Here is a 23,236-nt window from a genome sequence, read left to right as displayed (position 1 = left end):
TGAGTCATGCTTAGGATGCTTAAAGGAGGTTAGATGCCATTTTCAAGTACTTTGTGTCCCTTGCCCTTTCACAGGTCTATGCCCATACCAGAGGTTTCATTTTTACTCTTCTGGACTTACACTGACATAATTTATATTACCTTTGGATGGGGCCTGGGCAATTCATCCAGCAGCCCATGTGCAGTGCAGATATTTGTGGAACTCCCTGCCACAGGGTGCCTGCCAAGGGCTGCTCTGAACTTTATCAGTAGGTAATGTGTTACATCACCAAATTAATTGCCTCATTCAGATCTGACCGTGAATTGGAACTGCAGAAATCTCTCTGGCAGCAGGGCACCTCAGGAATTTCACTGTGTCTGGTTGCACCTGGCATCACCAATGCACCTCCTCAGTGCAGGAAGCAGCCTTTGAAGCTCAGAAGTGTTGCTGCATCCAGGAGCAGTAATCTGGCTCAACTCCATAGTTTCTCTGTGCCCTCTTAGGACTGCAGGATTTTGCAGTGCCAATCATCAAACCCTGAGCCCTCCCCTCTCCTGCAAGTAGTGGCAGTAGCAGCCACCCTGTAACACTTACTCTGAAGTCCCTGCAATGCATCAGGAAAGCAGGTGTTCACAGCTGCCAGATCCACAGTACCGCTGGGACCACTCTCTTCAGCTTAATTTTAGTGTCTTGGAGGCAATTTGTCTGGACTGGTGACTCATTCCTCCCTCTTTCATTTTTTTCCCTGCCCTCCCCCTTCCTATTCTCACTCTGCCTGTGTCTGGTAGTGTGAGAGAGTGCCAGAGCTTAGAAGGATTAATGCAGCAATGTTTTGGTGAAAAGATGTCCCCAGCAACCTGCGGGGGCAGTCCCCACAGAAAGGAGTCTGCATCCAGGTGTCCCCTCCCAAAACCCGCATCCCATCCTCTGAGTGGCACAGAGGGGAGACAACTTTTCCTTTGAACACATGGAGACTGAGAAGAGGAAAGGCAAAAGGAATGCGGGGGGCTTAGCTGAGAACTTAGCAACTTAGCAATCATCCTACAGCAACTGGAGCCCACCAGGCCTCCTGTGGGGCTGCCTGTCGCTGCCGAAGGAGGGGCACAGCTGGGTGGTGCCTCCAGCCCAGCAGTCCCATTGCTCAGGGCTTCAGGGCTGTCCCCCTGAGGCGCAGCACATCACGGACATGACAAGAATGTACAGTCTGTTTATTGGGTCTTATTCACTACGTTGTAACCTCAGGGGCCCGGAAGGAAGGGAAGGGGCAGCTGGGCAGGTGAGGCAAGAGCGGGGACATTGTGTGAACAGACAAACCAGTGCTACAGACCCACAGCAGTCTTTCAAGCTGGCAGAAGGAAAAAGCAATGACGGCCTCAAGATGCTGAACTCTGGGTTGCTGGAGCCATCACTCTCCTGTGTGCTGGGCAGTGCCTGGCATCAGGATGAGACCGGGATCTATAGCCAAAAACATGACAGACCTCATAATACTAGCTCAGCTATCTTCCTGCTCTCCCTCCCTCTGCTCTGGTGATGGTGGGTGTATGAAGGGACAGGGTTCAAACTAGCAGGCTCTCACTCTTCTCTCTCATCAGGCTCTGACCAGCTTTGACTCTTGTCCTGAAGCCCCTCTCCTCCCTCTGCTGCCTTGTACTGAAGTGGAGGCAGGCAGGGACAATATGAGGAGTAAAGGAGTCCTGTAGGAGAAGCTGCCACTTGCCAATGAATAACACAAAAAACCTCTTGAGGTGAGCAGGGCTTGGTAAGAGGAAGGGACACTGGTAACTGCCATGAATAAGGAACAACTTTTTCTTTTCCTTCTTTTTTTTTTTCCATAGGCGAAGGCTATGGCCCCATCGGTCTCAGGGCAGGTCATCCCCAGGGCAGCCTGGATGTAGTTCCCTCTGTGGCAGAAGCTGACAGACAGTTCTTCTCTGTGAGGGCACCTGTGGAAAATCCTATGCTGCCCCACATCAAGAGGTGGGAACAAACTTGCCCACAGTCAAGCAGAAAGGAGGGGGAAGTTGATCCTGGGTACATCATACCATGTCCTGTCCTTTCCTCAAGCAGGATCTATTGTCTCCCTCTCTCCCTTTGAAGGTGACCCTTTCCAACAGCCTCACCAGGAACAGAGTGGCCCTGACCATCTGGGTTCAGGAGCAGGAAAGCACCACTGGTGTCACTCCCAGGGATCCCTGTCAGACTTACTTGCTTAGAGGAGGCTGCATGCCCGTTTCTTTGTCCGGGTGGGCTGCGGGCACAAGACTGCTCGGATGGCCTCATCAAACACCGTCTTGAGGCCTCGCTGCGTCAAAGCCGAGCACTCGAGGTACTTCACAGAGTCTGTCGGGAGGAAAGCAGGTATTGCAATGGGGAGGAAAGGAACTGGGGTAGGCAGTGGGGGTACCCAGGTTTCTGCTCCTTATGCTAGAAAGCATGGTACCTGGCTCTTGTCCAAGCTGAATAAACACATCTCAGGTGATCAAAGACATTATACATTGTCAGGACACATTTCACTCACTCAGACAGTCTTGATTTCACGGCAAAGCTTGCCAGCTGCACTAGACCTAGGTTTGCCTACTGTCTACCCAGGTAGCCAGAGCAGAGCCATTGTGTGTGTCTGACCATGTCATCCTGGCCAGACACTCTCTCTACTGAGCTCCTTATTGAAAACTCCTTCAAGCTATGTTTCTCATCCTCTCTCCTGTTTCTGTGTGCCACATCTGAGAAGAGCTGGATGGTGAAGTGAGACACCCATACGTGGGATTGCACATATAAGCCCCAGCAGACAGAAGCAGAGACAGGAAACTGCAGCTGCAACTCTTCCTGAGAGATGTTAAAAGCCTCTCTTCTGCCTCTCCGGATACAGAGGAGTGGCCTCTGCCCACAGTGCAACTGTGGCTTGCACAGGAAAAATACTGTCCCAGACAGAAGTAAGCAGAGTAAAAGGGGAGGAGAATGTGAAAGTGTGTATATGTGGAGGATGGTGGCCAGAGAGAGGCAGAAAACAGAGGGCTGAGGGGTTGAATCTTCCTCAAGAAGCAGATCTTCCTGAGTCTCCTGAAGTGCACTTTGTCCCATGGCCTTAGATGTGTCTCCTTGTATCCCTCAGAGATACCACTGTGAGATGCCACTACAAAAGCCTCATTAAATTGAGGTGAAGCCCTTTTCTTCTGCCTCTCTCTTTTCAGTAGGTCCAAGATGATTCCCAAACACGTACCTATTTCCTTGGCCAGAGCAAGACCCTGAGGATACGTTATGGGGGCTAGCTTCTTCTCCTTCAGCTTCTCAATGGTGTCCTTGTCATCACGGAGATCCAGCTTTGTGCCCACGAGGATGATGGGAGTGCTTGGGCAGTGGTGCCGTACCTCAGGGAACCACTAGCAATGGAGCAAAATGCCAAAGGTGTGAGAAGAGGTCACATGTATGGGCATGCATATGGGAAAACAAACAGGCACTCCTAAAAAAAATGTCAGCAAGGTAGCTAACAGCCTGTCCTTTCTCACATCCATTGTTGGGCACTATAGCCTGGCCCAGGGCAACTCCTGTTGCTGGGTCCTCAGGCAAAATCCCTGTCAGGGAGCTCAAATTTTGTTATGCAAAAGCACCAGCTGTTCTCAGCCCTCTACCCTCCCACCCAGGGAAGAACATTAAAGTGATAGGGAGGACATACTCTTGTTCTCTGTTCACCAATCTCTCCCTTCTTTCCTCACTTCCCACCTAAAAGCTGTGGGTACCTGCTTCTATACCCTATGGACCAGTCCTGTGTGTCTGTGCTTTGACAGTCTTGGCTGAAAGATGCCACCAGAATATAAGTCTGTGATCTGACAGCACAATAGCCCAGCAAGATGAATAGTAGCCCATTAGTAGAGCTCTTTAAATGAACCAGAAAGAGATGAAAGAGATATGACCTCTTGAACCTAGATATCCTACTGATAGTCTCCACCCATAATTACAGTTCTTGCAAGACCACCACCAACATCACCTCCCTCAGCCCCTGGTGGACCAGGACAGGGTCTCACCTTAGCACGGACGTTTTCATAAGATGCTGGGCTGACAAGGGAGAAGCAGATCAGGAAGACATCCTGTAGGCATACAACCATGGTGCAGAGTTAGGATGGGAGCATGGGATGGCATGATGAAGCAGGAAGGAGGGGGAGGGGAGGGAAGGTCAGTGTGGGCAGCACTCTTCCTCTGCAGCAGAGGGTTGTGCTTGGGAAAGCTCTCTCTAGAATATAAAAGTCCAGACTGCTGCTTCTTGCCTCCAGTGGAGAGAAGGATCTCTGCTCCCCTGAGTCATGGTAACCATAGCCACCATTATCAGAAGAACCAAATGGTCAACTCTGAGGACGGGGTTTTTGCGGTTGGCACACTCATCCTCATGGGAAATGGCCTGGCAGCTTCCTGCTCATTTCTCATGGAACACCAGAGAGCTTTCAGGCCAAAGTAATTTTGCCTACAGTTGAGACAGACCTAGTTTCAGCCTAAAAAGTATACACACACAGGACTCAGAGAAGGCAGTTTTAGCTCTCTAGGTAAGCGATTCTCATGGGCATGGTAGAATTCAGACTTCCTTTAAAACCAGAGCAAACCAAACAAAACCAAAACCATACCAGCTCATCAAGGTTATGTCTATTTCATCCAGCTTCACCTAGCTGGAGCAGTGGTGCCAGACCCAGCCTATCCATTTCCATACTTCTACAGCCATCAGAGACCAAAACCTTGGAGAAACATTCCTCCATCTATCCTAGAGATATGTCTCAGGGTAGATGCAAGCATGCTGTTGAGAAATAGACCTACTTGCACTGACTGCAGGCAAAAACACCTTATATCAGGTGTCTGATCTTTAGGTGGCTGAAGCTAGCCCAAACAAATAATTTCTAATCAATTCCTAACCTTTTTGACTGCATTGGCAACCTTCAGACTAATGTCTGATGCAGCAAGGTCTTTCTGAGCTGGCCAAAAGACTGCTGGAAACAACATTCTCCAGAGAAGGTGATCCTCAAACCCTGTAATCACTCTGTCAGTGTGGTGAAAAACTGGTGAACACAGCATTTGAGGCACCTGTTTATTCTGCTAGAGGCACCAGCAGATCAAACACATGCCCACAAATCATATCTCTTTTAAAAGGCAGAAGTCAGGAGAGTGGGGTTCACAGAAATGTGACAAGCTCCTGCCTCAGCTCTTAAATTCCATGAACCATCTTAACTTTACAAAGGGAAGGTTTTTTCCAGGGGGCTGTGTAAGGCATCTGCCCCACAAGAAGTCAGTGTCAGCTGGGCTCAAGAGTGTCTTTGAATGTCTTGTTTTCTTGCTCAGTTATACCAGTTATGGGAGTTTAGATAAAGGCTCCAAAATACCCTTGAGATATCTTTCAACTTTCAGTTTCAAGGCAGTTGTATATCAACAGAGATATTCTCAGAAAAGGGCAGAGAGAGACAGTAACAACCCTGTCACTGTTCCATGGCACATGTTGAGTTTTGCAGTGAAGGATGGAGATGTAGCTGAGAGAGGAAGGGAGGAGGGGCATGGAGTGTGACCCACCGTCTGCGGGTAAGAGAGCGGCCTCAGCCTGTCATAATCCTCTTGTCCAGCAGTATCCCACAGTCCCAGATTTACAGGCTTGCTGTCAACCATCACGTTGGCAGAATAGTTATCAAATCTGAAATTCAGAGACATAGGCCATGGCTCAAACAGGAGAAGAGGGAGCCCTTCCAGTAGTGTAGGTGGGGCTCACTAGGTGCACCCAGGAGCAAAGGGTGGTGATTCCTCTTCTCAGCTCACCTGGGTGATGCTGGTTTCCTGTTAACCTCCACTTTATGGAATCCTCACTCATCAACTTCCTCCCCATCATTCAGCTGTCCTGGACAGGTGCCTGGCTGCAGCTACTACACCTTTGATATCTTGCATGCACGTTCACAAACTGTTTTCTTTTCCCATTTTTTCCCCCAATATCCTTCCCACAACTGCGTCTGCTCTAGAGCCAAGCCCGTCTTTCTTCTGTGTTCTAAAACCTAGTTTTATTCTTAGAAGTGGAGAAGAATCCATGTCTCTGTAGTTTGCTGCTCTCCTCAACAGCCCTGCTGGAACTGAGAACAATGCATCCCATCACCCTTTGACAACTGAGCCTGAAATATTTTAGAACAACTGTCAGGATTGCATGCTTAGGAGTAAAGTCTTGGTAGGAAAAAAAAGGATAATAAAGCAACAGAGAAGTTCCTACCCTCATCCTAGAAAATTTTATTTCCTGGTCCTTTTGGTACTTTTTTTCCCAGATTAAGGGGAACCAGTGATAGGGAGGAACCAACACAAAGGTCTTTTGAATGTGTTCATGGCATCTGCACGTTAGAAGGGACATGATTTAGTAGAGGGCTTGGCAGGGCTTGGCTAGTGGTTGGACCTAATGATCTCAGAGGTCTTTTCCAACCAATTCTGTGATTCTGCTCCATGCAGAATCTATGACTGTTCCAATGACAGCAAGTGCTCTGGACAGGGAAGGAAGAGGGCTCCCATGTCCATCCACCTGCCTTCTCTTGGGTCTGGCCCAGTTGTTGTAACCTAGTGCCTCTTTGTTTTGGCCAGTAAGATCCCATCTGCTACTTGTAAACTTAGCAAGCAGATAGACCCTGAGTTGGCTGGAGTCTCCCAAATACCCCATTTCTACCAGGGTTTTATAAGGTTGCTTCTTGTGAAAGGTAACAGATCCAAAGTTAGAGAGACCTTCACCGGGTTTCCTCTGCTTGGCATGGAGATTGTGACCCATGGAGTGCACAACAAGAGGTCACTGAGCCCCTTCACATCCTGCTTTTAATGCCTCCCACCCACTCCAGGACCTGTTTATGAATTACTCACACAGTGGGGATGTATTCTCCTGGGAAGGCATTGGTGGTATAACTGATAAGGAGACAGGTTTTTCCCACAGCCCTGGAAGAGAAAGAAAACAATAGCAGGAATTCATGGCAGTGCAGGCAGTCTTGCTAGGGTGAGATGGAGATGGGGCAATCCTTCCACACCTAGTCCTATCTGGAGACCCCTGGAAGCAGAAACACATTCACAGTGCCAGATAGTGCACAACAACAGGTTAGAAATCTGGCAGGAAGAAAGACAGGATGTTGCCCAGAAATATTTGTTGTCTTTGAGCATGAAGGCTTGTTTTTATGGTCTAGTACAGAGATTTCTCAGGTAAAACAAATCAACTCTGAGATGGAGGTGGGAGCCCATTTTACAGTGCATGCAGAGTGCTGTAGGCTCACAGCCAGGACAGGTGCATTGGCTTGGTGTGCCATGACAAAGCTGCCATGCCAGCTTCAGTGCTCGAGTACAGGTACTCCTGCCTGCTTTTCAGCTGCTGTGGCCAGAGACTGGTAGCAACTTTTATTGACTTACCCAGTCTTTCCCATCTACAGTAAGCTGCAGCAACACCTGCACAGAGAGCTGTAAGGAGCCAGAAAGGTGCCTATCCCCATGGCTGATGGGGTTGCTGGTGGCGTTCCTGAGCTAGAAGCTGGTGCTTCCTCTCCCCTCAGCCTCCCCCACAGCCTGCTGCAGCAGGGTGGAGTGCAAGGTAGCAACACTGTCCAGACTGGGTGAGATCATTGGTGGGATAAGGAGCAATAAGGCTATCATGTGGGGGAAGGTGTTGTGGGCAAGCTGAAGCCTGTGGTGAGGGAAAGAAGTGCAGAGAAATTGAAAGAAAATGAAGCAGCCAAGACAGGTGTTGGAAAGAAAATCCTTCTCCTGCTGGGATGCTGTTTCTCAGGTTTGTGTGGCCTAGGAAAGCTTGGCCCTGTTTCAGTTACAGAACACAGGCAGGTGACAGCAACCTGCCTCAACTAGCACAGCCCAGAAGGAGGGAGAGGTATTTTCTGGGCAAAGGTTGCAATTCTGCTGCTGGGACTCACAGACCATCTCAGCTGTACCTGCAAAGTCCCCTACCACAGGGCTGTAGCTCTGCCTTTTTGTGTGCCCTTGACAGGCACCCTGGTCACAAGGCACCTGCCTGTCGCTGGACTGTGGGGCAGCTGAGGAGGAAGCTGAGCTTTTTGGCATGCTCTGACATTTGTTTCTTCCTCCTGCCACCCCCCTTTCTTAGATCCTCCTCTCTCAGTCCCTGCTCTTTCCCCAGGTGCCTTGCTTCCTTCTTATCATGGAGTTATGGAGGGAGGTGAAGTTCTACAGGAAATGCCTCAGGAGATCTATGGGCCTGCATGTGGATCAGTCATGGATGAGGGGGAGGTTCTGAATTGCTGTGGCTGAACAGAGAGCTGAGCAAAGGGTCAGTGAAGGGGTGAAGGTTACCACACAGAGGTGAGGTTAGTGGCATCTGCAGGCTACTGTGATTGAACCCAGAGCATGTTAAGAGGTCAGTGATCTGTGATGGCAGGGTTATAGGGGGAGAACAGCTATGGGACAACACGTGGGCTGAGTGATAGGAGAAGGTCCTGTGGTTGTTAGGGTTGAGACAAGAGGGTGACATTGCTGGCATGGCCAGGAGGGAGGTGAGGAGTGGGGAACGAAGAGCTCAGAGCAATGGGGACTGTGTTGCAGGATGGTGAGAGGTGTACAGAGGTGCAGTGTACAGAGAAGCAAAATGATGAGACAGAAGACATTTAAGAGGAATTGAGGTCCTAGAGGTTGAGAGCAGGACTGTTACTGATAGGTAAGGCTTTATAAAGCCTTTATAAAAGGCCTGGTAAAACAGGACATGTGGTGGGGTTAACCATGATGTGAGGGGATGCTGCCTTGAGGGAAGGCTACGCAGTTGGTGCTGTGTGTGAGGGGCAAACGGGATGGGGAACTGGGTAAGAGATAAATTCCCAGTGGAGTTGTTAATCCAGCTCCAGTTTAAAGCCTTCAGGGACCTTTCTTAGAGGTTACGGGTTTTATTTGGGGCTCTGTCTTTTCTCATCCCTTCTCCCTGCCCCCTTGCCCCAGCCCTTGAGAACATGTCTGACATGTACGGGTACGTGTGCAGACATCTTCTTTCCCAGGCGAGGTCTAAAGGAGAAGTGACTGTGGGGAGCAGCACTGCTGTAAATGTCTCTTTATCTACTACCTTACAGCTGCCCCAGATAAGTCTGGCCAGCTTCTAGGCCAGCTTCTAGCCCCTGCCTGGGGCTGTGATGACTGCTTAACTCATTGATTGGCTTGGATCAGGCCATTTCCAGGCATCAGGGGACGTGGGCAGAGAAGCCACCATGTTGTGAAGGCAAGGTTTTGCTAGCTCCCACTCCCAAAGTGGCCTATACTTTTGCCTACTCCAGTGGAAAGAGCTCCACAGAGGGCCCTTGCCAGCAGTCTCCAGCACACCCCAGAACGGAGCTAACCTGCTGAGAAAAGCTGAACATGGAGATCCTGATAGACATCTTGCCAGGACCAGAGTGCCATGCCTTCTCCCAGGCATTCCCAGTGAGCACATGGCTTTCAAGGAGCCATTCACCTGCAGGAGAGCACTTGCACCTAATGGGTTTTAAATCTAACTCCTGCCTACAAGTTGAATCTGGCAGGAACACCATCACCTCCTGTATGGGACAGATATGCTCTACTTCCCATGAATGCAGATGGAAATGCAGATGCATGACCAGCATTTCCGTGCAGATGCCCTGCGAAATGCCCTCTTCCACACTCTCCCAGAGGAATGTCCCTTGCCCCGGGGAGGGAGGAGTGAGCATGTCTGCAGTAGTAGCAAGCCTGCAGGAGGTCAGAAGCAAAGCGGGGCCAGTTTCACCAAGCATCCACCATTCTCCGTACCCCTGGTCAGAGCCTGTCCCGCCCCGCACCCCCAGCAAACCCTCACCGTACGTACCCGTCTCCCACCACCACACACTTGATGGCTTGCATGGCTCTGGACCCGTGGCGGAGGACGGTGCCCGAGGCAAATGGAAGTCAGGCCAAGGCAAACAGCGGGGAGGGATGGGCAAATGTGGGTATCAACAGCAGGTTGCAAGGAGGGAGGAAGTGGAAGAGGGAACTTCTCTCGACGATCACCCTCCGGTCCCTCCGCCCCTCCACCGCAGCGGCAGCGCGGTGGCAGAGGCCGTTGGCTGAAGGCGGAGCAGGCGTGACTCCTCGGTCGGGATGACGACTTCTGTAATAGTTCTCGTTCTCCCTGCCTCTCTCACCCACTCCCTTCCCATCTCATCCCAATGAACAGCGGGGGGCACCAAACTGCTTTTCCAGGGGAGCTGAACAAGGGTTAGAAGCGGGGTGAGAATGTGGAAGGGTGGGTTTTCTCCTCCCTCCTTTATCATCCAAGCTTTGGAGGAGGTGTTAGCAGGGAAGGGAATCTGAAGTGGGAGTACTACGGTGATGAGGGGTAATGAAGGTTTTTCAGGTCTTCACAGCGCCCCTAAGTGTCAAGGGTGAAACATCACGAGGAACAATACTGAGAAGGCTGAACAAGGAAGTCATGCAGCCTCTAGAAAGCAGCTGCGACCCAATGGCTGCTCTGTTCCTCCTCTGTTGTGGGTAAAAGGTATTGCTGCACTTACTTACCTGCCCAGACTACTAGTACATCCTTCTCTTCTTCAAGCTGAACAACCCCAGCTCTCTGAGGCAGTCCTCACTGTCCTCAGAAAAGATTTTTAGAGCTAAGCATTGAGAAGAAGAAAGCAATCACCCTAAGAAAGAAGAGACAAGAGCAGAATGATCCCGGGAAGCTCTACTCCTTTCTTTATTGAAATGAGGGTTTGCCTCCTCTTCCTTCCTTCTCCTCCCATGCAACATTAAGCCTCAAAAAGAGTGTATGTGTGCACATCTGGGTGCACCAGCCTGACCTCATGAGTGGATGGGCAGGAGATGGGTTTTATAGAAGATGGGATATGGTAGCACAGAATTAATTAAGAATTTCCAGGCTTTGCCTGGAGGCCAATTAGAGCAAGAACAGTGGGTTTGCAGCTGGGATGTTCTTGAAGGAAGGAACTCTGAGTAAAGTGTTTCTCCAAAGGCTGATGACCTTTGTGCTGCTGCAGCCGCGGGAGGCTGTTGCGACTGACCTGCTCTGGAGGAGAGCACTCCCAGCTGTTACTCAGTGCTAGCTACAGCCCAGAAATCTTCAACCATGGAATGTTTCCAAGTCTTGCCGCTATTTCAGAAGTACAAAATGAGCAGCTGTACAAGGTGTTCCCTCTGTGGGTGGTAGGGAAAGGGGAGGAAGGAAACCCTCTGACATCTCTGCAAGTGAGAGCAGGAATGGCACACAGGAATCCAGGTCAGAGAAGGACATAAGAGAGAGGGACAAAGGCTTTTACAGAGGGGAGCTGGAAAGGACAGGCAGGCACAGAATACATGAACTCAGTTAGAAGGCAGGTGTATCAGGCTCTAGATAATGCTACTGGTGGAAAGACAAAAGCCATTCTAGGACCTGGTGGCAGGGATGAATAAGGACCACTGACCTACTGAACACCTGAATACCGGTGTTTGTTTTTGTCTTGGTAGTCTGGCATATGGGCTTGTGGGACTGGCAGTGTGGAATGGACCAGTGAAGAAGACCAGTTTAATTGGTCAGGGAAGAGGGATTGTTGTGGAGAACCCACATACAGGTGGGCCTGATGTCAAAGACACTGTAAATCTGCATGTCCAGCAATGAGCTATGAAGTCCTGTTAAGAGCCCATTTCTGGGCAAGTTACTTTTGCAAGATAATTCCCTGCAACTGCAGTGGACAGTCAGTTCTTGTCCAGTCAGAAGTCTGTGCTGTGAATCTATAAACATCCTTCCTCCGCCAGCATCTCTGTAGAGGGACAACAGGGATCTACAAAAAAGATTTCAGGATGTTTCTTTCCATCACATTTAAATCGGATTATTTAATAATGGGATATTACACTCAAATAACACATACAGTAATCACTCCAAGAACAATTGGCACCTGCTGCATTAATATCTTTCATTTGTACATGCTGCAGGAAAAGGAAGGAACCTGCAGGAAACAGGCTCATAAACCTGGACTGAGCATATACAGATGTGTTGCTGCTGCTCTGATGTCCTCTCACACCACCAAGAGGTGCTCTTGACATGAGTTTCCTTCTGCATGTGCATCAGGGCATACATCTGTGGTTTCTTGTTCCCTTTGCTGAGTTTGAGGGAGATGCTAAAGGGAATTAATTGCTCAGTGAGACACTTTTGTTCTGGGAGGCTTTCAGGATCCTGAGCTGGGTCACCTCAGAGCAACCTGGATGTGCTGGGTTTGCATGGCACCCATGTGAGACTGCAGAGCAAGGATGAAATGCATGATACTGCTTTTCCCCATCAAGGATCCAAAGCAGTAAGGACCACCTATCTCTCCCTCTCTTTCTGTGGTGTTTTGCCTCCTCAAGGATGATGGAATAAAAGTAAGGGGGCTCTTTCAGAAATGGTGCTTGCACATCACAGCCCTGTACAGGAGGGCAGGAGTGGAGCAAGAGGTTTGTCCTTGAGCACAGACAGAATAGCAGGGAGAACTCTTTCATGGAGGCAGCACAGTGCTCATTTCTTTGCACACACAGGACACAGTCACAGCATGTCTTCTCATCCCCCTGGATTTTTTTTTTTGATGTAACCTCTCTCTCAGGCAGTCCTGAGTGGCCATGAGAATTTTTCTCTGTGCATTGGGTGCTCATCAGGGTAAACATTAATTTGCTTCAGCCTGACTGGACTGCAAACTGTTCCCCCTTCCTATATTCTCCTTTTGTACCTTCCCACTTCCCCTTCGACACAGCTTCATATCATCTGTCTCCTGCTTTTAGTTCTTGCTTTGCTGCTTCTCTTTTCCAAAATTCCCACTCCTCCCCGTTGCTGCTTCCCCTCCCCCCGTCACTGCTGCGGTTTCTCAGACTGCCACAGTTGCTTGAAAAGCCTGTCTTGACTTAAGAGTTCAGATCATAACTGAAGTGGGCAATGATGTTCTGCAGTCCCTCTTAGAGAGGCTATGGAGTTGTTTCATACAGGGTCTGTTTTCTGATGGGGCCCTCTTCTCCAGCCTAAATTTGTTCTATCAAACAAAACCTTAGAAAAAGAACGGAGTTTCCAATCCAGCCTCACTGATGACACTGAAGCTATTTACATCCATCATAAGCAACTCAACTTGCAAAAGTGCTTACTTAGTTTTGCACTCATGGGCTGTTCTGGAGACCAGCCCTACTGCAATCAGAGGCAGGTGGCCCATTCCTGACCTTGTGTCATGGAGGCTTCTCTGTCTTCTGAGTGTGACTGCTCTCAGCCTTTCCACTTTGGGCCAAAACGGCAGTTCTGCTGCCATCTTCCTACCCGGAGCACTGAAAGGGGTTCACCTCCTCCTCATCTTCATCTTTTCTTTCCCTTATGGATCTGGGTAAGCAGAAGAGCCTGGCACAAACCTTTGGGCTTCATGTTCTTTGTGATGGTTGTATCATATTTGTACTTCCTTCAGTCGAGAAGTTGTTCACAGACACTGTCTTACTGGGGTTTTGTGGCTTGGCCTTATCTGCTTCTCTGTACTTCTGCAGGTCCCCAGTGATGTTGATGTGAGTTTCCATTCCCAGAGAAATTTTACTATCAGCCAGTGACAACGCCCATCTTGCTGATAGGAGTGTGCCACTTTAATGGCAATAAATACAGATCAATATCTGACTGTGCATTCTTTCTCACAAGATGCTTAGACAGTTGAACAACATTTTTCACCTGCCTGTTGTAGGAGGAAGGTAACAGGGACTAAAGATAATGTGTGTAAATTCAGCTGCATGACTTGATTCCCCTCCCTGCTAGCACTCTCTGTATGTTATCAGATGGTAGATACACTGTGTTTCATAAATACAGATCTAATACATATCTTTACTCGTAAGAGATGATGTCTTCTAGGAAGGCTGCACCAGGGAAGTGAAAAGAGCTCTTTAGAGTACTAAGAAAATCTATAGCTACTCTGTTTTACAAGACTAATATTTCCTGAACTGCCAAAGTAAAATCTTGTGTTTCCCTTCCACCATTTTATTTCAAAGGCATAAAGCTTCAATCTTGCTGCACTTTCAAGTCTAACAAAAAAACAAAAAAAAACCAAAAAAACAAAAACAAAACAAAACAAAAAAATCCCTCTGGCTCTTCATTCAAGTTTATCAGACTCTAAGTGACCCCTCTGTAATCTTTATAAGAGGGTTTCTTCTTGCCTATGGCCTTTTATAATCACCATTTTTCTACCTTTAAAATAGACTCCAGTCCTTAAGCCTAAACTGAATGGCAGCCCAAGCCTCCTGAAGGGGCTATTGAATTTGAACAGACCTGTACATTGTCGCTCTGTGGAGAATTTTGGGAATACAGTTGACATGTTCAGCACAGAGAGATACATGGCACTTTGCCCCTGCCTTTATCCCCTTGAAAGCAGTAGGAAATAGTTATATGTCCTTTTTATTTACACAATTATTTTAAGCCTGTACCAAGCAGCTGAAAAGTGCACGCACATTATTGGTTTGATATTTTCCATCATGACCACCAGAACAACAGATATTTCCATCTCAAATTTAAGTTTTTGTGTGCAGTCAGGGAGCATCTGGGGAGAAAATCTGGTCCATTGCACAGGAGGCACAGGGAGTAATGCCTGGAGTACTGATCCACAGCAGCCTGCCTAATCTGCCCATGCTTGATGAGGTGAGAACAGTGGACCAGCCTGGATACCCCCTTTGCACACACTGGCCTTGCTGACAACACCTGTGGGAGAACCCACATGCTCTGAGCCACTGGCTATGGGCAACTCTGACCACACCATACAGCATTTAAACCTTGTTTTCCCTAGGATACATTTGATCCTATATCCCAAGGGCATAATTAATTTTCATTTATTTCCTTCCTTCCTGCCTTCCTCTCTGTCACCGTGTCTTCCTTTGGGTATTGTCCCCCTGCCTTTTTTACTTGAAATAATGAAAGTTCTGTTTTGTACTCCATTCACGGTCTTTTCATGCCATGACCCCAGAACATGTGACACTGTAAGGGCATTTTCTGACACATTGCTGGCTGGGGTAGTGCTGGTATCCATCTGAACTGACTACAGACCTGTATTGCCTGTCTGGGATGCTCAAGTAGACTGACTTCTCAACTAGTTCTAGGTTTCCTCAGGAGAGGAACGGGTTGTATTGCTCCAGGGTAAGCCTAGAACTGAAGTAGTTTGTCCATAGTGAGAATTAGTGGAGGACTAGGGACCACAACAGAGAGGCATACTTTCCCTGAACTTTGGAAAGAATGGGAGATGCTCTAGGGTTAGTTTACTTATATGATCCTGTCTGTTGTGTACCCTCATGAGAAAACATCTCACAGGTGCTTTGTTTTCACATGACATAGACTCATGCAGGTTTTTATCAGTGCATTCCCCACTCAGACTCCTCTGGCTGAAATAACTGAAAGCATTTAAGGTCCATCAAATGTTACAAGCAAGGCTACCAGACCCGGAAGAATGCAAGTAGTGGAGGTGATCATTGAACTGAAATAGGAGCAAGGTCTCCAAACAGGGCATTCAGGCATTCCGACAGACAGGCAGGAAAACCTTTGAGAAAGAACCATCTAGGAGCTAAAAGATGAAGGAAGTATGGAGGAGAGACACAGGGCCAGGTTTTGTACTCTGCTGGAGCGGCTGAAAGTACTTCTGCAGTGTATACAGTGATTTCCATTTTGGTGTTTACAGGTCTTTGTGGTTTGACCTGCTCACACAGGTGTGTAAGAGCAGCCCTGATCAAGCTGCCTGTATCTGTCTCCTACCTTTGTGGCAGGCAAGATCATGTAGGCACACAGTTTGTGGTGACTGGGAGTGGGGCTGCGGCTGAGCCTCATCCCTAATGGGCTACAGCTGTGAAAAGCAGGTGAGCAGCACTGAAAGCAATGAGACTTGGGGTGCCCGGGTGCACTGACCAATCACCAAAGGGAACAGAGGGCACACAGGTGCAGTGCATGAACATGAGGGGTATAAAAGTTTGGGCTAAAGAACAAGTTAGGCAGATGTTTACAGCCTTCTGAAGAGAGCTGATGTTAGTCAGTGTGGGTTGATGCTTTCTGAAATTGTATGGTGTTACTCTGTGTATTGTGGCCATCTCACCTGTGACATATGCTGTGACAAGGTCACATCTTTCTAGTGAGTACTTTAGGTTGACATGTCTTGATGTTAGCTGCAGTACTGCTGAAACTACTTTTTTGTAGAAAAGAGTGATGGAAGGAAGGACTGGAGGTTATACACCAGAACCAGCTCCAGGGAAGAAACTGGGGGCTCTGGCCTAGGTTGTGGAGCAGTGAATTCTCCACTTATGCAGCCCAGAATCTCAAGACAGAAATTCAGTTTGCATATTGACAATTTGTGACCCAAGTGCAGGCCTATGATAGCTTTTAGGTGTGGACATTTTGTGTAATGAAGATCTGAGTGAAGACATGGGTGTAACAGCTGGAAATAAGTTTGCATTCATGTAGCTCACTCCCTTCCTCTTTTTTCACTCCCAAGTTTCTAGCTGCTTCTTAGTAAATGCTTAAACTGGCTATAGAAAGTGAGTCCTAAATGCATACCACCAAGTCTTCCTAAGGCTCACAGGTTGTGACCCTGCCTACAGCTGCCTGTGTAAATTCATTCTGGATTTCTGCCACTACTTGACATGTATAAGCTGGGGATATCTCCCACTCTTCACTGGAGGTTCATCCAAAAACAGCACTGAACTTTCAGCATAATCACAGCTTAAAGCAAGTACGAGACACTGGGAGGAAAGGAGGGCAATCTGTTTCTTTTTTTCTGAGGCTAGATGTAAATGGCCCTAGAGCAAGGGACTGAATCAGGGAATAATTTTGGAAAATTTTGGTCTATTTCATCTTGGTATGATCTGTTGTAATCATTCAATTTCATTTTTTCTGGATTTTTAATTTTATTTTTTTTGATTGACAAGATCTCCTTTTGGGAGTGTTTGTTCCACTTTGTTCATTCCCTTTCCCTTTCAGGAAAGGGAATCAAATCTTGAGATCAGAGGACAAAATTAACAGATCATCCCACAGGCTTTTCTTGTTTTCACATCTTATCATGGGGTTTTTAAAATTTTTTTATTTCAATTTTTCTATTTCTGTTCTGTGTCTTTGTTTACCTTTCTTTCCTGATTTTAGGGATTTCAAAGGGAATAAGTTTGGCACGTTTTGCTCCATTTCCCTACACTCAATTTCATCTCAGTACCATTGGTTGTAGTCACTCCATTTCAAATTTTCTGGATTTTTCAATTTAATTTTTGATTGACAGTATCTCCTTTCTGGAGTATTTGTTCAGCTCTGTCCTCCGATTTCAAGATTTCATTCCCTTTCTCAAAAGGAAGAATTCCTTTCAGGGAAGGGAATGAAATCTTGCAATTTCAATGAGGATCAATTGGGCAAACTTTGGTCCATGTTCCTGCACTTCAGGGCATCCCACTGGCTCTTCTTTTTTGTTGTTGTTGTTTTTTTTCTATTTCTTTTTTTTTTCTGTTTCTCTTCTGTCTCTTTTTTTAACCTTTTTTTCTTTATTTTAGGTATTTCAAAGGGAATAATTTTGGCACGTTTTGGTCTATTTCCCTACACTCAATTTCATCTCAGTTGTAGTCACTCCACTTTAAATTTTCTGGATTTTTCAATTTCATTTTCGATTGACAGAATCTCCTTTCAGGAGTGTTTGTTCAGCTCTGTCCTCTGATTTCAAGATTTCATTCCCGTTCCTGAATGGCTGCTAATTCCAGGTCTATCACCATCAGGAATATTGCTAAATCTGAGAGAGGACTGCATTTCTTCTTAATTCACTCTATCCTTACTTACAAGGTTTCACATGAAAAACACTTTGTTATTGGGGGGGGAAAAGGAGCAAGACTTTAAGTTACACTGAGCATTGAGTGAGGCAGAAGAGTCTGACAACTTTATCCTTGCCCTCCATCAACCCTCCTCCAGTTCTGGAGCCTTCATTCCCATCCCTGCCCCCAACCCACTCTGCAGCTGAATTTACACAGGAAGAATCTTCCTTTAAAATGAAACCACTTCCCCAATCAGATGGGTTTTCTGAATCAAGAACTTCCTTTTTCCCTCTCTCTCCTTTGAGTATCTCAGGCAAAAGCCTCTCACCACTCATTTTAGTCTCCTCAAATAAAAATTCCCAAAAATCTGCTGGGATGGAGATGCATTTGTGAATTTGCATTTAAAAGTAGGCAATGAGCCTCGTTTGGCTCGTGGAAACATGTAAACAGTTTTCTTCACTGCAACAAGCTTGTGACATTGTGACTGGGGGGAGGATGAGGAGAGGAAGGAGGAGTCACAGGGAAACCCGCCCCCCCAAAGCTGCTGCGGTCTGGTTCACTGGCTCCAAGTTGTTTCAGTTCTGTGAAGCATCTGAACGAACCAAATGTAAGGAGGAACACCGGCTGTGTTGAAAATATATCGTGCTCTTCAGGATGGACCTTTGTCCTGCTGGTAAGCCTCAACCACTGTGTGTCTTTTTTGGGGTGAGGGCTCTGCACTCAGTTTGATGGAGAAGAGCACACCATGAAATCCCAGCAGCTGGAGTGGATGCTGTGGCTGGAGGAATGACGTGCTGGAAGATCCCTGGTGGTACAGTCAGTTGCTTGTCAGTTTTCAGCATTAGGCATGGGTTTCTTTTTACTTGCTCTCCTTTCCCATTGGGAGAAATTTCCCCACTGGTTTGAATGGCCTTTGTGCTGAGAGTGTTACTGCTCTGATTCCTTGGGCCAGTGATGCTGGGCCGAGCTGGGAACTGACTCCTCGGTGTCAATGGTGTATGTGACACTGCGGTGAGCATTGTAGGCTTTGGCTGCTCTCATTCAACTCCGGCAAGCTCCTCCGTGGTGTTTCCTTACAGATCCCAGGAGCTGGCTTGCCTTTGCAGAGCCTCTGATGTAGTTGGGTATCCCAGTGTAACACCTGTGCAAGGCTTTTGGTGCTGGGGCCTCCCTTGCTTATGGCCATGTTAGAGGTAAATAACTGTATTAGGGTTCTAGAAGCTCCAAGTGGTCTACAGGTGGGCCTGCCTGGTCCTGAAATAGTCTCAGTGGGCAGATGTGGGTGAGGGGAAATAAACCGCATCTGAGGAACTGAGAGAGATCTTAGGTTTTATTTCCTGCTTTGGCAGGTGGTGGGTAAAGTGGTTGGGATTCAGCAAGGAAAGGAATGCCACCAGACTGAACATTTCCAGCTTCTGGCTGAGGAAGCTCTGAGTGTGTCAGAGGGAGAGCTGAGTGGAAGAAAAAGGATCACCTTGCAATGTCTCTTCTCATTCTGACTCTGTCCTCTCAGGCTTTTGTGTATAGGATATGGAGCACAGAGTGAAAGCAAAAAGCAGTGCCCAGTTTCAACAACTATTGTGCACTTTTTTAGCTCTGAGGTGTAGCCAAGGAAAGGGCATGCTCAAACCACATACCAGCCTTGCTTGCCAGGGAAATTGATGGTACCTGTAGGAGCTGAATTCTTGCCAGCATCTGACTGGTATTGAATGTTGGTGAAAATGGTTCTCTTCTGATCACGCAGCCCTCAGTACCTGAAAGCAACTGTGGACAAACTGGGCAGGAGGAGGGATAACTCATATTTTGCTATCTTTTTTGGAGGTGTGCCTTTGACAGAAACTAGAGGTCTCCTAACTGAAGATCTAACACAGTCATTCACTCAAGTTATGTGTTACCACATTACTTATGTCTTGAAAGTTACACATTCAAGCAAGCATACTTTCAAGAAGGTATACACACTGCAGTAGCACAATGAGATCCTATTCAGGCACCGTGGGGGTTTGCTCAATTCTGGGTAGAGGCAGAGCCTGCAGACAGGCAATACCTGGAGAGATGTGCTGGCTCTGACTGATGTTTTTGCTCAATCCCATCCTGTCATTCCACAGCTAGGTGAGAAAGTGGGTTTGTTTGATGCTGAACTCCCTTGGGAACCAAGGCTGCCACCAGAAACAGTTTTCCAGTGAGCTTTAGAGTACTGAATGCATTTGGAATTGCTCAGTTGTGGCATGGTTGTCCTGGAAGGTCAGAGGTGTATGTGCATCTTCCTCTGGGGCCACTCCTACCTGGAGACATGATGGTCCTGATCTGTTTGTCTGATCCCAGGGAGGCTGGTTCTCCCTGCAGTGTGTGTCCTCTTCCAGCTTCCTTCAGAACCCTCTCAGGATTGTCTGAGTTAGGGCACAGAGCTGGTGTGCCAAGCCCTTGAGCTGGATGTGTGACACACAGGAGAGCAGACTGGTACTGTGGTGCCCTGTGCTGGGATGTGTGGGGTAAGAGCTGTAGACAAAAGTCATGGAAAGCTATCCTGAAGGATGGATGTCAGGTGTCACATGAGAGAAGGGGACCAGTAAATGACATAAATTCTTCTTCCCAGCTTTCCCCCCATAGCTGAAATGTGCAAATTAAACATGTTGGGGTTTATGTTGAATTTCTTCTGACACAAGCTGGCAGAGAACTGTGGAATGCTGCAGGAGGGAGACACACATGGCTGGAGGGAATTGAGGACTGGAAGGCTCTGTCATCTCCCTGCTACTAGAGTGGTACCTGTCTATGGAGGTGGGTGCTCTTTACTGGAGATGACACAGCAGCCATATAAAAAAAAAAAAAAAAAAGGAATTTCAGGTGAAATTTTTCTGCCAGAGAGCTTCCTTCAGGCAGAAGCTGCCCATCAGGCTGCTTTGCTTTTGTGCTGCTGTGGGTGGAGGTGCTCAAACCGTTTAGCAGCAATACTCAAAGCCCTCCATTGCCTTGCAAATGAGCCTGATGAGCCTTTGCTGTGGTACCGTGGGTGTGTAACACACGGGTCTGCACTGGTGGCACAGGTACCATCATTCTTCATAACCTTCCCCTGCTGCTTCTGCAGTTCATCCTTCCAGCTCTCCTGGGTGGTCACTTCCCACTTACCTCTGTGCTTCAAAAGCCATCTCCCTATTCCTATAATTTTCCATGGGACTGAAAGCCTTACACCTGGGTGGTTCAGCACAGCCCCTTGCAATGGGAGATGAAACCAGTGAACGCAGAACTCTCTGCTGGCCACACAAGTACCTAGACGTTTGGGCAACTCTGACTTGCCCTCTGGGTGGGGAGGCTGAAGGCATAAGCCACACAACTGGAATTGAAGTCTGTGTCCTGAGTAACAGCGCTGAAAATACAGTCCTGGTGAGTTTGTGAAGAACTGGCAGGTCTTTCTATGTGGGTCTGCCCTGAGAGTGGGGAAACAACCTCAGGGGCAGGTGTAAGACCCACAAATGTGATACTGATGCACTTGCCTTTCAACATTTACTCTCTGAAAATAAATTGCAAGCAACAACCTAATATTCTCTCTGGAGAGGATACTAGCCATTTTTTGTCTGAACTGGAAAACTTCAGTATTGGTTGGGCTGACAGCATCCTTTTGAAACATGCGGGTGTTTTTGTGGCGAGTTCTTCATCAGGGTGAAATTTCCCCCTGTGCAGAGAACCCTGACCAGGGCTATGGTTCATCTGTGTGCTGATCTAGTCCTAGAGGGAAGTAGAACTGGGGTGGTACTGAGGTCTTTGACAAGGCATGGGCCATTTTCTAAAGCAATCAAGGACTTAAGCTGTATAGGAATCCTGACAAAGACCCTCTCTGCAGCCCAGTCTAAATTGCCCTAAAAGTTTGATCCATCCATTTTTTTCCAAACTCTGTCACCCTTTCCTACTTTTTTACCCCTTGACTCCTTCCCCTTCTCTATGACTCCTTCTTTTTCTCCCCTGCCCTCCCCACACACAGAGTCCTTCCCACACTTTTCTCATTCTGACCAGCTCGGCAGGTGGGAGTTGGGCTTTTCAGATGTTCAGGAGGAAGGGGGACTGTGTTAATTACAGCCTTGCTGGGGGTCGTGTGGGTGAGAGGGCGTCCTCTGGGAGCCTCATGACTCTTTGAGATGCTTTAGTAGACGCAGAACAACTAAAGCAAAGCAACCCGCCACACCAAAGAGTTTGCTGATGGGGCAGGGAAGGCAAGGTTCCTCAGGGCTGTCCTTCTATGGTGCTTTTGTGGAAAGAACACAGGACAAAAGGTCTTTGTTGTAATTTGTCAAGGAGTCACCCCAGTGATTCCTCAATTACGAGCCCCGACAGGAGTGAGAGAGATACAGCTGGAGAGACTGAGAGGCCAGCTGATCTCCTGCAGACACCACAACTGCAGGATACATAAATTAAGCTGAAGGGCCTGGGCACTGCTCAGAGGCACAGGGCTGACATTCAAAGGGAAGTCAGCAAGCCACCTTACAAGTACCAGAGCTACTGCATGTTTTTGGTTGTTTTTCTTTGTGGTTTCTTTTAATTTGTTGTGGTTTTTTTTTTTTTTTTTTTTTTTTTTTTTTTTTTTTTTTTTTTTTTTTAACCTTCTGGACTGCTTTGGTTTTCCCCTCACCTACAGATTTGGCTGTTGTGAGCTTTTGGATGCCTTTTTCCTTCTCTCTGGACTGGCTTCATCAATCAGACAGCTTCTTGCTGCTCTTCACAAGGGCTGCTTGCAGGGCTGGGAGGGCACATGGGTCCTTCCCAGCCTGGCTTCATGCTGGCTCCTCGTCCAGTGCTTTACTCCCACAGACTCAGCAGCCTCTCCCCAGGGAATGCGATGCTTGAAACCATCAGGAAGAGTGGCAAGAGAGAGGCTGAAGCCTGAGAAAAGTAACAGGAACATACTTAGCACATGGAAACCCAACCAGCCAGGAGGATGGGGGAAAGATTAAGACTGGGGAAGCTGGATCTTTCTGAGCTGTTGTGGCCATGACAGGAAAGAAGCATACTAAGATCATTGCCCTTGTTGCTTTTCCTTCTGTCTATTGTGGCTGCTTCCTTCCCTTTTTTTTCTTCCACTCACATTTGTAGCAGTTGTTTTGCATGTGAGGTCCACACTAAGAGAATTTCCAATGCAGCTGGTGTTACTTCCCCTTTTTCTGGGAAGACTGGAGGCCCAGGGGTTTTTGTCTTATAAAACAGTGGAGCAGAGCATCCAGTGACTTGACCTGGCTTCCTGGGGAGGCTTTATCTTGCAGCATTTAGGTGCAGCAAAGACCCTGTCTGCAAGTTCACCAGTGATCTCCAGTGCTCTCAGCCTTCTCATTCTCCTTGCAGAAGAGGCTGTCGTTCACCTGGATTATATTTAGCATCAGCACTGTTACCCCATTTCTTTTAGGTCTTTTATGAATCATATTGTGGTTGCCTTGGCTTTGCTGCTGTTTGTTTAAGTTCCTGTACATTACAAGGAAGCCTACTCATATTTCTGCATTTTCTGCTGTTCACAGATCCTCTAGATCCTGTCCTCCTACTTGAAAACCTTGATTTTCTCTCTTAAGCC

At 47.7% G+C, this 23,236-nt stretch overlaps 1 protein-coding gene across 2 annotated transcripts in view; it reads left to right on the top strand.

The window, feature by feature from the left end:
• Window positions 1-2,188: 2,188 nt before the first annotated feature.
• Window positions 2,189-23,236, top strand: part of CYTH4 (cytohesin 4) — a 33,715-nt gene continuing 12,667 nt past the window's right edge. The window contains exon 1 of one of the 2 annotated variants that reach the window (XM_053978030.1): window positions 2,189-2,337. In XM_053978030.1, coding sequence (XP_053834005.1) covers window positions 2,250-2,337 — 88 coding nt within the window. In that variant the 5' untranslated portion in view covers window positions 2,189-2,249. Of the gene's footprint in view, window positions 2,338-18,282; window positions 18,362-23,236 lie in introns of those variants that run through there. The other variant, XM_053978032.1, reaches the window with a different exon arrangement.

This window comes from Vidua macroura, chromosome 5, assembly GCF_024509145.1.
Source record: "Vidua macroura isolate BioBank_ID:100142 chromosome 5, ASM2450914v1, whole genome shotgun sequence".
NCBI lineage: Eukaryota > Metazoa > Chordata > Aves > Passeriformes > Viduidae > Vidua > Vidua macroura.
Note: the sequence above shows the minus strand (reverse complement) of the source record. Positions and strands in the feature narration are given on the sequence as shown.